Raw genomic sequence first — 14,726 nt, forward strand, 5'->3', positions numbered from 1 at the left:
CGCGGGGCGTGGCCTCCCATTCATACTATCGTGACGTCACGGAAGGCGTGACCAATAGGAGCGGCGGCATGGCCCCGCCCCCATGGTGCCACTGTAAAAGCGGCGCCGCCGCGCGTCCGCGCGAGCGTGTGTCCATCCATTCATCCCTTCCCCGCTCCAGCGTCCGTCCGTCCGTCCGTCCGTCCGTCCGTCCGTCCGTCCGTCCGTCCGTGCTGCCGAGCCATGAGGAGGCTCTTCCTGCTGCTGTGCAGCGCCGTGTCCTGCTGCATCGCGGCCGCGGAGGCGGCGCTGCCCGCGGAGGGAGGTGGGTGAGCGCGGTCCCACGCGGGAGCGGGGCAGCCGCGGGGCGGGCGCGTCCCCCGGCGGGGCGGGCGGGCTCCGAGGCGCTCTGCTGACCCTTCTCTCCCGCGGGCGCGCAGACGGCAGCGCGGAGCGTGTGCCGGCGCAGAAGGCGCGGGTGAAGTTCGGTCTCCGCTCCTCGCCGGACGCCGGTGAGGATGGCTGCGCGCTCGCCGTCGGCCAGCAGCAGTGCTTGGAGGACTGCAAGTTCAACGTGACAGCTAAAACCTTCTTCATCATTCACGGCTGGACGGTAAGTGTGAGAAATCCCGGGCGATGCTTTAGTCTGCCCACTCAGAGAGAGCAAACTGCCCTGCAAATGGGCTGTGCCTCCAGAATATTGATTTTCAGGAATTTCTGTGACTGACTCATCTCTGAAGGTGTTCAAGGCCGGGCTGGATGGCACTTTGGATCACTTGGTCTAGTGGAAGATGTCTCTGTTGATGGCAGGGGAGTTCAAACTAGATAATCTTTAATGTCCTTTCCTACCCAAAGCATTTTAGAATCCTGTGAATATAGGAATTTGGGAAAAGTTTTCATGTTCTGAGCACAATGGTCTCTTAAAAGATGCACTTCTATTGAGATCTCTGGAGCAAAGTGTTCGGGATCTGGCTTAGAAACTCTGAAATCACCCAACTCATTCATAACTGCTCAAGATCACTTCCTAGCTGTGTAATGTGAACAGAGCACTAAAATCCAACTGAGAGACCACTACGAATGTGACACTTGACTTGACAGGCACGTGTATAGCCCTTCTGTAATCGTAGCTGAGTGCCCAGTCTGCTATGTGCACTCCTTGATAAAGAAACAAGAGGGCACACAGACTTTATCAAGGTTTTTAATTCTGCATTTGGTAAGGCTGAGTGTGTGGCACTCAGGGGGCTTATCAGCTCTGCCAGTGCCAATGCAAACTGCGCTGCCAGGTCTGGTGAATAATTTTGCAATCCATCAGAATTTCTTGAGAAAAAGTGAGATAAGGTGGCACGTAACGAATGCCTCTCCCTCCTGCCCTAGAAGGCAAGTGGGTAATTACAGCCAGAGTCTCTCTCAAAACCTGTTTTTCTTACTCCGTTGCATGCATGCTCTTGCTGCATCGCTGAGAGGTAGTGGGGCTTGCAGAGGAGCAGCATGCAGCTGGAGCAGCAAATGTAAATGACATGCAAATAACTTGACTGTGGATGTGTCATCTTGGTCCCGCGAGCTGGAAACTGACACCTGAATCTCTTTCCAGATGAGTGGCATGTTTGAAACCTGGCTTGACAGCTTGGTGTCCGCTCTGCAGGAGAGGGAGAAGGATGCCAACGTAGTCGTGGTGGACTGGCTCCCTCTTGCCCACCAGCTCTACACCGATGCCGTGAACAACACGCAGATTGTTGGAAAATCCATAGCGAGGTTTCTGGACTGGTTACAGGTAGTGCAAGCTAAGAGCAGCCTCTGTTGTAATGCTCTTACACTGAGGGACTGTTGCACAAGGCTGCCGAGGCTCACCAGCAGGGCAGGCTGTGCTGCAACACCCAGCCCAGGGCTTGGCCAGGTGATGGCTCGCAGCTGCAGTGCTGCTGCCCTGCCTCCCTGCAGGCGCTGCCGCGGGCGAGGCTCGCTCGGGTCAGCGGGGCTGAAGGGCAGCTCAGGTTCGGGAGCGCTGCCGGAGCCATGTGGGCTCGGGCCTGGCAGGAGAAGGGGAAGGAGGAGAGGTCCATGGTGCTGCGCTCCCAGGGGAAAGTTTTATTCTTGGTAATAAAGAATATCATAACTGGGGCTGGAACGGGGGTGAACCACAGGTGCCATCCAAACCGCTCCGCTTGTCTTGATGAAATACAAAACGAAGCGTGCTTATCTGCCCCCTCCCACCACTCCCGTCTTGGAACTGGACTTTATATTCCTGCAAGCAGAAGCGGCCCAGATGCCATGGAAGAGAGGGGATCAAACTCTCGTATTTTCCTTTCCTTGCAGGAGAACCCCCTCTTCAAGCTTGAGAATGTCCACCTCATTGGGTACAGCCTGGGTGCCCACGTGGCTGGCTTTGCTGGTAACCACGTCCGTGGCACTATAGGCAGAATTACAGGCAAGTGGATTTTTAAGCACTTTTTCAAGCAGTCTCTCCCTTGCTCTTCCTGGCAGTGAGTTTCCCCGAAGAGGCTCGTTTCCTGTGTTGCTACAATGTTGTTTTGGTGTTATTCTTCCAGAAATGACAAGTTTTCTGCTTGTGGCAGCAGTGGAAAGCACAGGTCTCCTCACATCAATTACAGCAAGGCTTCAATGTAAAAGCCTTACCCAGGACAAACTGGTCCTGGGTTTGTTTGAATTTAAATGTAGGTTCAAAACAAGTCCAGCTCAAGCTCTTACTATCTAAATGCTATTCCTCTCAGTGATAGTGTTTTTGTAATTACAGCTCTCAAACTAATGGAGGTGAGAGCTATTGGGTGCTGCTTGTCCCACAGAATGTCTGATTAAAAAAATCAACTCTAAACCCTCATTCTGGAAATATCTGAAGAGTTTGCTTCCAGCTCCAGAGGAAAGCTGATTTCAACATGTGAGGACTTAGGGCATAGTACAAGGAGTTGCATTAAGGATTTACATGTGACACTGGCAGTGATAATTCCACATAGCCTAGCAATAAATGTCTGTATTTAATTAATCAGGGGAAAAAAAAATCACCTAACAGTCAAGTTGTAGAAATGCTCTGGAGTGCAGCTTCTGGCTGGGGATGAGGCTCAGGGGTTAACAGAGCATCCCAAACCCATCATGGGATCTCAATGCAGGTATTTCTTGGCTGCTGCTTCAATTGTGTTTCAGACTCCAAATGTGCAGTCTGAAAACAGACTAAATGTCACTGAGGCAGCTTTGCTGCCAGCTGTTCCTGGGGTGTTAAATCTCTTCTGGTGTTTGGAGCTGCCTCTTGAATCATCTCTTCACCATCACCTGGTGAAGGCTCTTTGCTTCCAACAGGCAATCTGATCATGGTGCTGCTATTGGGTTGTGCTGCCCCAAAAGTAGAGAGGAGCATCTTTATTTGTCCCCTCAGTGAGCCCGTGGTGAAGACATCTTGAGGGACAGTACCAGCAACGGGGCTGGGACTGTCTGTGTGTCAGGTGGTGAGGAGACCTGCCAGCAGCAGGCTTCTGGCTATATTCTGTATGAAATAGCCCAATTTCTTACCTGGCCCCTTGTGTTCTGTCTCTGACTCCAGGCTTGGATCCTGCTGGCCCCATGTTTGAAGGAGTGGATCCCAGCAGGCGCCTCTCCCCCGATGATGCCAACTTTGTGGATGTCCTTCACACCTACACCAGGGAAACACTGGGTGTTAGCATTGGGATCCAGATGCCTGTGGGCCACCTTGACATCTACCCCAATGGGGGAGACTTCCAGCCTGGCTGTGGCCTAAGTGATGTCTTGGGAGCCATTGCCTATGGCAGTAAGTTCTCTTTAATCTTTTGCCTCTGGTCAGTGTAGACTTCTCACAAATAGACTTGGGTTGATGGAAAGAAAACCATTTTTTCCTTCTAAAATGTCTATACTTCTGGAGATAGTTTCTAGAAACTATAGATGCTTTTAACAATGAAGCACATTCTCACTCCAACACCTGATCATAATCTGTGGTCTTACACTAGGACTAAAAGCTCTTCATGGGAGGGACCAAGAGAGCATCTCCCACTAACCTCCTGAATTGCTGCTGTTCTAGTTTGTCCCCCCTCAGCTTGTGCTGGGCTGCAGAAAGGCATAGCTCACTTTATCTTATGGGCCGCTGGGGTGACAGCTGCTTAAACCAAGTGTATCCCTTGCAACTCTGCCTCTCCAGCAATTGGTGAAGTCGTCAAATGTGAGCACGAGCGGTCTGTGCACCTCTTTGTGGACTCCCTGGTGAACCAGGACAAGCAGAGCTTCGCGTTCCAGTGCACCGACTCCAGTCGCTTCAAGAAGGGCATCTGCCTGAGCTGCCGCAAGAACCGCTGCAATGGCATCGGCTACAACGCCCGCCGCATCCGGCACAAGAGGAACAGCAAGATGTACCTGAAAACCAGGGCAGACATGCCCTTCAAAGGTACCCTCCCCTCCCAGCAGGAGCACGGCCTCCCTGAGCGGTGTGGGGAAGGAGGCAGAGGCGGAGGAGCAGCATCTCCCCAAAGCTTTGCAGCTCCAGTTGCTGTTCTGCTGTTCTGCACCTGCCTGCACTGCTGTGCTGTGCCATCACTGTGCTCCTTCCTCCCTGTGGAATCCACCCACAACAACACTCTGCCTTTTGAGCAGGGCTGCAGCTCACCTGCCGTGCTTGCAGAACTCAGCCTCAGAGCAATGTAAGGTCTGGGGAGCTGTCCCCAGGGTGGGCCTGCTGCTGCTGTTGTGTAAAAAAACTCAAATTTGTAATCAGTAAGGGCAGGAAAAAGTGATCAGAGCTGTCTCACTAAAGGAAGGGTCTGGTCTTTGCTAGCCAACACTATTTCAAGCAGAGCTGTGCTGAGCAATGTTTCTTTCAGCACAGCTGATTCCATCTCTGCTCTTCTCTCTCTCTCCAGTCTACCACTACCAGATGAAAATGCACGTCTTCAGCTACAAGGACTTGGGAGAAGTTGATCCCACCTTCTCTGTCACCCTCCACGGCACCAATGGAGACTCTGAGCCCCTCTCTTTAGAAATGTGAGTAATCTGCCCTTTGTGTTTTTACCCAAGTACGAAGGCCACAGGGACTACACAGGATAGCAGAATTCTTTTTCCTCTGCCAACACTGCCGTTGCATCCCAGCCTAGCAGCCTCACTTCATCACCTTTCCAAAAAGCTTTTCATTCAGTAGCTTAATTATAATTTATTACTGGACGAATTGAGAACACTTTAATGTGCCCAGTCCCATGTGAGCCTTCACGGGTCTTTGCTTTTTTGTGTGTGGGTTGTTTTGGTTGGTTGGTTTGTTTTTGCCCCCCACCATTTGGACACATTGTGAAATGTCTCAGGAGGCACTGCTGACCTCCCTTAGCCTCTCCCAAAGGAAAGAGCAGGCACAAACCCCACCTTTAAGCTACGGAAGGATGGCCAAGCTAAGCACACACTGCGTTGTGTGGAGCCAGCTATCTGAGCTCCCGTCAGTGCAATCAGTAATTAACTGGTGACAGTTGAACGTGCAGCACTTGATAAGCTGCAGGGGCTCTGTTAAACTCCTGGCATGGAACAAAGGAGCACCTGGCATGCTTCCATAAGGAAAAAATGCCAAGTCTCTGCCTCTCTTCCAGGCTTGATCTAATTGGCTTAAACGCTACCAACACCTTCCTGGTCTATACTGAGGAGGACATGGGTGAACTTCTGAAAATAAAGCTCACCTGGGAGGGGACGTCTCAGTCGTGGTATGACCTCTGGAAAGAGCTCAGGAGCTACTGGTACAGGCCTGTGAATTCCTCCCAGGAGCTCCACATCAGACGAATACGTGTGAAATCTGGGGAAACACAGCAGAGGTAATAATTGTGCTAGGCTGCATGTGAACTGACCTGAAACTTCAACCCAGAGCCAAGGGAAAAAACCCAATGTTTTGAATGTAGTTGGTATCCTGGCTGCCTTCCTTTTTGGTGTCACCAGCTATTGCTCCCTTGTGGTTTGGGAGAACAGGTTACTGTCCAGCATGAGGCTGCAAACAGGCTTTAAGCAAAACTGGTCACCACAGAGCAGATTTGGAGATTTACTTTGATACTGTGGGGTCCACTGGGACTAAATTAACATGCTTCAAGGTGGTTTGGATTGTACCTGAGATGTTAAAGTACTGAGCACCAAAAGTACTGAAAGATGGACGGTCATGGCTATTATTTATAGATTCAATGTGCTGATTTGGTACAACCAACAGGGCCTAAAACTGCAACCAGTAACATGGTGGCACCAACCCCTCAAGAACTGCACTGCTCCTTCTGGGATCTGGCAGGGGGATTGGAACTAGGTGATTTTTTTAAGGGCCTTTCCAAACCCAACCCATACCCCTGGATCATAGAACTGACCATAGAATTCTAGTGGAAGGTTCTCTACCATGGCAGGGATGATTTTTGAGGTCCCATCCCACCCAAACCATTCTCTGATTGTATGATTCTCTGCAAATGGAAAGGTACTTGAGCATCCAAAACTTGTTAAAGCTCCCAAGCATGTAGCACAGCGCTCCCACACCTTCTGTTAATGTTGTTCTGAAGGTAACCCAGATCTGTCAAAGAGCAGCAGTTGACATTGATAATTTCCCACATTTCTCAGTGCTTTAAATAAGCATCACCTGTCATCTGTAAGGTATTCTGCATCCTGGCTTCTATGAAACGTAGGGGTAGCAGAAGCAAAGATCCCCAGTTAAAGTATTGAAGTAGGAAATAAAACAGTAACTCAAGGGGCTGATGGTATATCAAGATGTTCTGTGGGATGGATGGCTAATCAAACAACTTGTCCTAGGACAAGCTGCAGTCCGTATTACCTGCTAATTGTTAATCATAAGACAGCAAGTGCCTTGACTTCTGTGTCCTCCTCCTCCTAGGTTTGCTTTCTGTGTGGAGGACTCCCAGCTAACCAGAATATCTCCTGGCAAAGAGCTCTGGTTTGTGAAGTGCACAGAGGAATGGCAGAAAAGGTACGGAAATCAGTCAAGAGAAATTCTGTATGGTGCATGTGGCTTGGCTGGGATGAGTGGAACCTTCTCATTGTATTTTTAGCTCCTGATACCTCTTTTTCTTTCAAAAAAGATAAGAAATCCTAGCCTATGATTCACACCTATCAGATTAAATTTTTTAATATCACCTACTATTGCTAAGTAGGTGGTATTATTCTCCCTTCTGACCTTGGATTATCATCTTATACCTTTACATCTTTATAGCCAAACAGGTGTATCACATTCCTTGCTGCTGATTGTGGTAGGTGCTAAAGTCAGGTGCCACCCAAGCCCCAGATCTGTGCAATAGTGGAAAGGTAACTAAGAGTCATTCATTAAGTGCCCTGTAAAACAGGAGGAAGCTGGAAGAAGTGCAGGGCATTTCCTCAAGCTCGGGTGGAACACCTTGAGCTGCCAAGAAATCACTTGGTTAAACTTTGAGCTCAACTGCATGAGGAAGACTCAGGTGAGGAGTTGCCATGGTGTTACAGCCCTGAGTCCTGCAGGTTCATCTCCAGGCCTGCTGATCTCCTCTGCTTCACTGCCAAAGCAGCTCAGGCTTCTTTAACCTCTGGGCACTTCCCAGACACACACAACAGTCCTCAGAGCATGACTTCCAGAAAGTCTGGTCCCAGCAGTGACAACCTGATTGCCTCAGATGCCTCCGGTCATGTTTTGAATGAATTCCTGTTCATTTGACTAAATGATACTTTCCTTTGGATTTAGCCCAGCCTTTTGCTCTCTCTTAAATTTCATTTTGTAGACTTGGAGCTTTGTCGCTTCTAATCCAGAGGACGAAGTGCTTGTTAGGGCTAGCAGAGCCGCGTGGAAGTCGAGCTTAGCACAGCCTTCCTGGGCACAGAACTCAGCTCAGAAATGCGAGCTGGTCCCATTCCAGGTTTGGCAGAAACCAGCAAGCTCTGCTATGCACGGTAGCAAACAATTCTGTGAATGAAACCCCTGTGCAAGAACTTGTTGCTCTGCCACAAGTCTCGAAAGATCGAGTAAACATTCCTGCAGGTACAATAAAAGGTTGTTTTGATATGCTACTTGGTAACCCCCATAAAACTGAATTGCTGGCAGATGTGCCCTTCCTCCTTTCTCGTGCAGTACAGCTTGTGCACGAGGCAGAGGAGTTGAGCTCAGCTGCAGCACACCATTTTTTCTAGGAAATGATCCTTCCTTCCAGAAATCATGAGTGATTACTTGCTGTTCAGCTCTCTGTTTCTGCCAAGTCAGTGCAATATTATAGTTCCCCCCTTAGAGATTGAGCCTGCAAACATCTGTCCATCCCAAATGGAGCTGCACAGGCAGGGTCTAGCTCAAGCCCTGTAATTTCTGCTTGCAGCCTGCATAATGTCTGCTGCAGGCTCTCACTGAGTAGCTACTGGGCAAAGTGCAGCTTTGGCAGAATAAAACACCAGCCTGTGCCGTCCAAACCTGTTCTTGGCGTTGCATGAGTTCTTAGAAATCCTTCATTACTCCTCTTAACTTCTGCATTTAACTAGGTGTCTTTTTTGCTGTCTGTTTTCCCCAGGTCTGTGTCAAATCTGCTCTGAAGGCTTCCCTAAAGACTCACAACCAAGCAACCTAGATGCATGAAGACCACGCAGGTGGCAAGATGCTCTGGGAGAAACCTGGCTTGGCAGCACTTAAAGAAACTAGCTCTTCAGGACAGAACATCTTGGATTGGATGCAAGAAACTGAGGAGCAATTGATGAACTATGGTCCTAGACATAAAATAACTAAAACTCCATTATTCCCTTTCCCGAGGAGCCTGGTTTGCGCATTTAACCTTACCTTGACCTGTTACACACTGCATTTTCCCTTCCCTGCTCCCATTAACCAGGACTATGGATGAGATCTTCACAGACTGAGACCTCAGCAATGATCTTCTGGTCTGCCTGCCAGTGGAGTTGAGAAGACAAATAACCATGCTAACTGCCCGTCAGACTGTGGGTGACAGAGCTGCCAAGAACAAATTAGCACCTAGGGTAGGGTTACCATGGTCCTGTAGCGCTGTGGGCTCTGGGAAGGTGAGACCAGCACAGGTCAGGTGTGTGGGGCTGTCCAGGGAAGGGCTGGGGATAAGCACAATGCCACTTAACTTCAAGTTGTCCTTTGCTTGCCTTAAAAATAATCCGTTCTGATAGTGAAATGTCTATTTTCCTGACATATGGCCTGATAAGGAGGCAGAGCTCTGTCCTCCCTGTGCCTGGGGCAGGACATGGTGCAGGTGGTGGTGGTGGCAGCTGCTCCTCGGTGCCTGGTCAGTGTCTGCAGTGGGGCTGCCCAGTCCCATGTGGGGATCCCTTTTTAAGGGGCAAAGATAAGCTGCCCTTGTTCTGACCACAGGGATGGAGGAAGGCAATGCACCGTGCTGCCTCAGGAGAGCCTTGCACCACTCCATTTAACCTCTGAGAAAGTGCTCACCTCTGCTCAGAAGCTGTCGTAGCACCAATGCATAGTTAAGACCTTATTTTTGAGTGCCAAACATCCTGCCCTCAATTGTCACAACACCCCAGTGGGATTCCCTGGTCCCAGGTGATCTTGGCTTGGCTTTGGGTTGGACAGACTCTGCAGCTGTTCTGTTTGCTACAGCAGAGTGGACCTTGTCAGTTGGTGAAATAGGTTTTGTTTTGGTTGCTTGCTTTTGGCTTTTATTTCTTTTTCCTTTTTTTTTTTTTTTTTTTTTTTGTACTTTCTGGAAGGAAAATTGGTATAACAACCCTTGAGCTTTTGGCTTGCAGAAAAGTAATCTCAATAATGGTGTTGCCAGGTGGTGCACTGAGTTCTGAAGTCTTAGCCAGTCTTTCTGAGGCCTGCAAATCTCTTCAGTTTTTGTAGAGCTTCACTCCAACCAAAGCAAGCACATTTGGGGATATTTTTTTCATGGTTTTGTGCAAAGACTTCGAAAACAGAAGCCTTTGCAGAGTTATTGCCATGCCATACTTAGAGAAGTTTCAAAGCCCTATTTGTATATTGTGGTTTTTGTATGACTTAAAACATAATTTATTTCTCATATTGTATATATGTAGAATTTTAAACATTTTGGTTTTGAGTAACAGTTTTTATGAGCCTTGAGATCAAAAATAAAGGGCTTTGTAAAAATCAGTGAAGTCTTGTTATTGATCACAGAACCATTTAGGTTGGAAAGACCCTCCAAGAACACTGAGGTCGAACTTGTCCCCAGCACTGCCAGGGCCACCACTGACTCCTGTCCCCAAGTGCCACATCCTCATGGCTCAAAGGATGGGGATTCCACGACTGCTCTGGGCAGCTGTGCCAGGGCAAGACCACCCTTTCCATGAAGAAGTTTTCCCTAATTTCCAGCCTAAACTCCCATGGCCCAGCCTGAGGCCGTTCCTCTCCTCCTGTCCCTGGTCCCTGGGAGCACAGCCTGACCCCCCTGGCTGTCCCCTCCTGCATTGTGCAGAGCAATCTACCAAAAGCTTTGACATTCCTTGCCAGAACAGCTATGACAGTCTTGTTCCTCCTTGCAGGTCCCTGAGACCTTCAGCCAGGTTCAGCACCCTCCTTCCTCCTCCTTCCCAGCTCCTCTGTGTGGCCAAGGCCAAGCTGTGCTCTCCATGCTCCCACCACCGAGGGCCTTCAGGAACGGGGCAAAGTCACTCTGGATCTACAACTGCCCTGTAGAGATGCCCCCCATAAAACACCAGGAGAGGGGGGACACACAGATGCTGCCAGGGCTGGAGCCCCTCTGCTCTGGAGCCAGCCTGGCCCAGCTGGGGCTGTTCAGCTGCACCAGAGAAGCTCCAGGGACACCTCAGAGCCCCTGCCAGGGCCTCCAGGGGCTCCAGGAGAGCTGCACAGCCCCTGGGGACAAGGCAGGCAGGGACAGCACCCAGGCAATGGCTCCCACTGCCAGAGGGCAGGCACAGATTCTGGCACATTGGGAATTAGGAATTGCTGGCTGGGAGGGTGGGCAGGCCCTGGCCCAGGGTGCCCAGAGCAGCTGTGGCTGCCCCTGGATCCCTGGCAGTGCCCCAGGCCAGGCTGGATGGGGCTTGGAGCAGCCTGGGACAGTGGGAGCTGTCCCTGCACATGGCACTGGATGGGCTTTAAGGTCCCTTCCAACCCAAACCTTCTGTGGTTACAGGTTTATTTCAGTTTTAGCTCAGCAGTGAGGACATTATTTGAACAGCACCAGTACTATCATATTTTTTTTTCAGCAGAGTGAATGTCAGAAAACCAAAATTCTTCTCTGCTTTGCAGGTGAGGGATGTTCTGGCTGGCCGTTCCCCACAGTGACCTCGAGCCACATTCAGCAGGGAGCTCCACCAAAACCATTACCCTTCCCTTCCCGTGTTGCTTTCTTTCAGACATGGCAATACCACTACTGCTTTTGGCTGGGGAAAAGCAGGATTTTGTGTTACTTTCTATGGTTGTAGCAGTGAGTACAGTGGACTCTGGAAAGACCATTGCTGCTGTGCCAGGCTAATCAGGACAAGTTCAAACTCCCTCTCTTCCTTTGATTTCTTCCAATAATTCTTTTTTTTCTCCATAAAATGTCACTTACATTTTGCCTGAAATGCTTCACCTTTGCCTGACTTCGCTAACAAACCCATTGGTGAACACTTGTAAGAAAACTTACCCAAATCTAATCACTGAGTTTTCCCAGCTTTTCCCCGCAGCCACACCACTGAATTTAAAGGGAAGCCTCTTATTGTGCTCTGCCTGTGCCTGACACAAATTGATGGCACAAATCCAGCAGCAGCAGAAGGACTTTGCAAACAGAGTAAGTGCCTCTGAGCTGAGGAAGATTTGCATGAAATTACTTAGTTAACCTTTCCCTATGGAAAGCTCAGCAATGCCTGTCTGCAAGGAAAACTACCTCGGTGGATTTGGCAGAGAGCTATTTGGTGCTTGCAGGGCCCCTGATTATTCTGCACCCCAGAGCTGGAGTGTTTTCTGATGTGTTCCTGTGGGGCTTCCTTCCACCCTCTGCAAAGAGTGTGCAGGGGGAACTAACACCAGAAGTCATTCCAGATATCTGGAACTCATTTTTTGGCTGCTACCCCGTGGACACAGCTGCAGCACAAGGGCTGGTGCCTCTTGCAGGGTGAGTGTCCTGCAAGGACAAGCAGGAGCTGGCCTCTAAAGGAAAAGGGGGAAGAATACAAGCTCACAAGAGAGGAGAAACAGACTGCAGCCCTTCTACATCTGTGGGCATCCTCTGCAGGTGTCTGGCCCTTCGCACAGCAAATGTTAGCTCCCAAAGGCATCGCTCCTGCTGCTCCACACCTTGAGGGGTCACACCTGCTGGCACACCAAGATGCATCCCCGCATGCCTCCCCTCACTGGGAGCTCAGCTGTGCATTAGACAAATGAGAAAACAAAGAGAAGAGGGTATTTTTTAAAAAGTTTCCAATGAATTTAGAATCTTTTTTATGTCTCTAAGGAATTTAGGCCTGGCAGAGCAGACACATCCCAATCTGTGCCAGGCGGGGCTGAGGCTGCACAACTGTGCCCGAGCTGCTGGCACCCCTCCCCCAGGTTTCCTTGGGGTCACTTTTTCACAGCCACTGCATTCAGCCCCAAGGGTTAGGTCCCCACAAAGGTCAGGCTGTTCTCTGATGAACAATAGGGCCGGCATGGGGAATGCTTTGTAACCCTCCTCAACCCCCACCCAGGGCTGCCCCAGCCTCACAAGCAGCAGTAACTGCGCACAGTTTCACCAATTACCGTAAAATCAGAGCGCCATAGAATCCCAAAATGGTTTGGGCTGGGAGCTTGAATTCCAGCTCATTCCAACCCCCTGCCACTGGAGGCATCTCTAGAGGCATTTTCCACTGTCCCAGGCTGCTCCAAGCCCCATCCAGCCTGGCCTGGGGCACTGCCAGGGATCCAGGGGCAGCCACAGCTGCTCTGGGCACCCTGGGCCAGGGCCTGCCCACCCTCCCAGCCAGCAATTCCTAATTCCCAATATCCCATTTAATTATCCCATCTAATATTCCCTCTGGCAGTGAGAAGCCATTCCCTGTGTCCTGCCCCTCCATGCCTTGTCCCCAGTCCCTCTCTCTTGGAGACCATTTAGGCACTGGTAGGGACTCTAGGAGAGCTGGAGAGGAACTTGGGACAAGCTCAGCCTGTCAAATACATCCCAGCATCCCTCTTTGGAGCTGATTTGAACACAAAGTGCATTTGGAGTGCGCTTCTCCCTCATTTCCCAGTGTAATATCTCCCTTTGGCAGTGTGTCCTAGATCAGATCTCGCTGTCCTGTTCAGATCTCCCTAAACCAGGACACAGTGCTCTGAGGTGCCTTAGCAGATGTCCCCAGTGCAGGTCGTGCCAGCTATCTCTCCCAAGCTACAAAAGTCTGGACACAAAAGATCTGTCTGCGAAGAAAAAGACCAACCCATCCTTCCAAGAACAAGGACAGCACGTCTTTTTTCTGGCTTCCCAAACCGAGACAATGACCCAGCCTCACTCCAGCAAGTAAGACTTTCCAGGGGTCCCCAAGAGCAGCCTCACCGAGAGATGGCTGTGACAGTCCAGGAAACCCAAGATCCTGCTCCTCTGCCTGTGCAAACCAGTTGTAATTTCATGCCTGCTCTGATGCTGACATTCCAACATAAATTATACAGCTCATTGCCTTTGCAGCATCCCATCCAGCCCAGCAGCAAACACAAAGGGTCTGGCAACTTCTGCACGTTGATGCAAAGGCATCAGAGACCTCACACTGCCCAGAGGGATGGGTAAAGCATCTCGGTCCAGAACCAACCCAGGTTTAAAACTAAAGATCAGATCATTTATATTGCTTGATTATTGGTTTTTTCCTATCTCTGTCCTCTCCGTTCCAGGTTGTTTTGCAGCTGTTTCACAAAGGTTCAGGATATTTATGACAACCTGTATAAAGAAGACACAAAGTGCAAACATGCAGAATCCTCTTCTTCTGACCTGACTTGTGATAACATTGAAAAATGAGGAAGGTGGATTAATAAAACAAGGTTTTCCAGGCTATGCTGTTCCACCTCTCCTCATTCTGCAAACAGGCAAACCAGCTCAGACAAAGTAAGAAGTGACACAAGACTTGGACAAAACATTAATGCAAATATGGTTGATTTTTCACCCCCTCCTTTCCATGTGGCTTTCCATATCTTGTTTTGGCTGAGAACAGACATATCCTACAAAGTTATGAAGAGAAAGGCCACACCAGCTGGGCTGGAGCTAGGCAAGTGTACTGGAACAATTGTAGTCTGATGCCCTAAAACCTGCAGGTGTTAATGAGAAGAAGATCCTTGCTCTGCTCTCTATGAAACCGCCAGACCTGTAATTGAACAACCCATCAAAGACTCCATGGAAAAGCTGGACCACATTTTATTCACACATAGCAATGGAGGGAATACCCAATTATCTCAAAATCAGTTGGGTTAAAAAGCTTAAAATTTATCTCTAAATTTCAGACTGATGGATCTGTGTGGTTTGCAGATGACTAAATTTGTTCCAAAACCTCACTGCTCTCTTTACAACTAGTTTATTAGTTTTGTGGTTTTTTGCTGAGGAGGAAGAATCCATTGAAATACAACAAAATTGATAGCTGGATAAGATTAACAGATTTGCCTTAAAAATTTAGTTTGCTTTAAAAGCACTCCAGGAGTCAGTGAGAGAGAGAAAACACAGATGCCTTCACCTTGGTTAACAGCTCTGCACTTGAACCAGAACTGTTCAAAGTCTTCTGAACACTTTTAATGAAAAAAAAAAAAAAAAAAAAAGAAAGAAGTTGAAGAGTTAATTTTTCTTACAGAAATTTTCTTCTACTAGTCC

At 49.3% G+C, this 14,726-nt stretch overlaps 1 protein-coding gene across 3 annotated transcripts; it reads left to right on the plus strand.

Annotated features, from left to right (window-relative positions):
- The first annotated feature begins 152 nt into the window (after positions 1–152).
- On the plus strand, positions 153–10,048 carry LIPG (lipase G, endothelial type). 3 transcript variants are annotated; one of them, XM_058044357.1, is made up of 10 exons: positions 153–304; positions 420–592; positions 1,571–1,750; positions 2,293–2,404; positions 3,530–3,754; positions 4,139–4,381; positions 4,854–4,974; positions 5,562–5,780; positions 6,827–6,919; positions 8,475–10,048. In XM_058044357.1, exons 1-10 carry the CDS (start codon positions 223–225, stop codon positions 8,494–8,496), a joined length of 1,470 nt encoding a protein of 489 aa, XP_057900340.1. In that variant the 5' UTR covers positions 153–222; the 3' UTR covers positions 8,497–10,048. The 3 variants fall into 3 exon arrangements, with proteins under 3 accessions (XP_057900340.1, XP_057900341.1, XP_057900344.1); XM_058044358.1 differs by lacking the exon at positions 153–304 and having other exon boundaries at positions 508–592; positions 691–1,750; XM_058044361.1 differs by lacking the exon at positions 153–304 and having other exon boundaries at positions 551–592; positions 720–1,750.
- The last annotated feature ends 4,678 nt before the right edge of the window (positions 10,049–14,726 follow it).

This window comes from Melospiza georgiana, chromosome Z (assembly GCF_028018845.1).
Source record: "Melospiza georgiana isolate bMelGeo1 chromosome Z, bMelGeo1.pri, whole genome shotgun sequence".
In the NCBI taxonomy this organism is placed as follows: Eukaryota; Metazoa; Chordata; class Aves; order Passeriformes; family Passerellidae; genus Melospiza; species Melospiza georgiana.

What these genes read in the sequence shown, in the direction of transcription:
- LIPG (XM_058044357.1), top strand. Translation starts at nt 223, where the DNA reads ATGAGGAGGCTCTTCCTGCTGCTGTGCAGCGCCGTGTCCTGCTGCATC. An exon ending in GGTTTCTGGACTGGTTACAG is followed by an intron (nt 1,751 to 2,292) that starts GTAGTGCAAGCT and finishes CTTTCCTTGCAG; the next exon opens with GAGAACCCCCTCTTCAAGCT. An exon ending in GGGAGCCATTGCCTATGGCA is followed by an intron (nt 3,755 to 4,138) that starts GTAAGTTCTCTT and finishes CTGCCTCTCCAG; the next exon opens with CAATTGGTGAAGTCGTCAAA.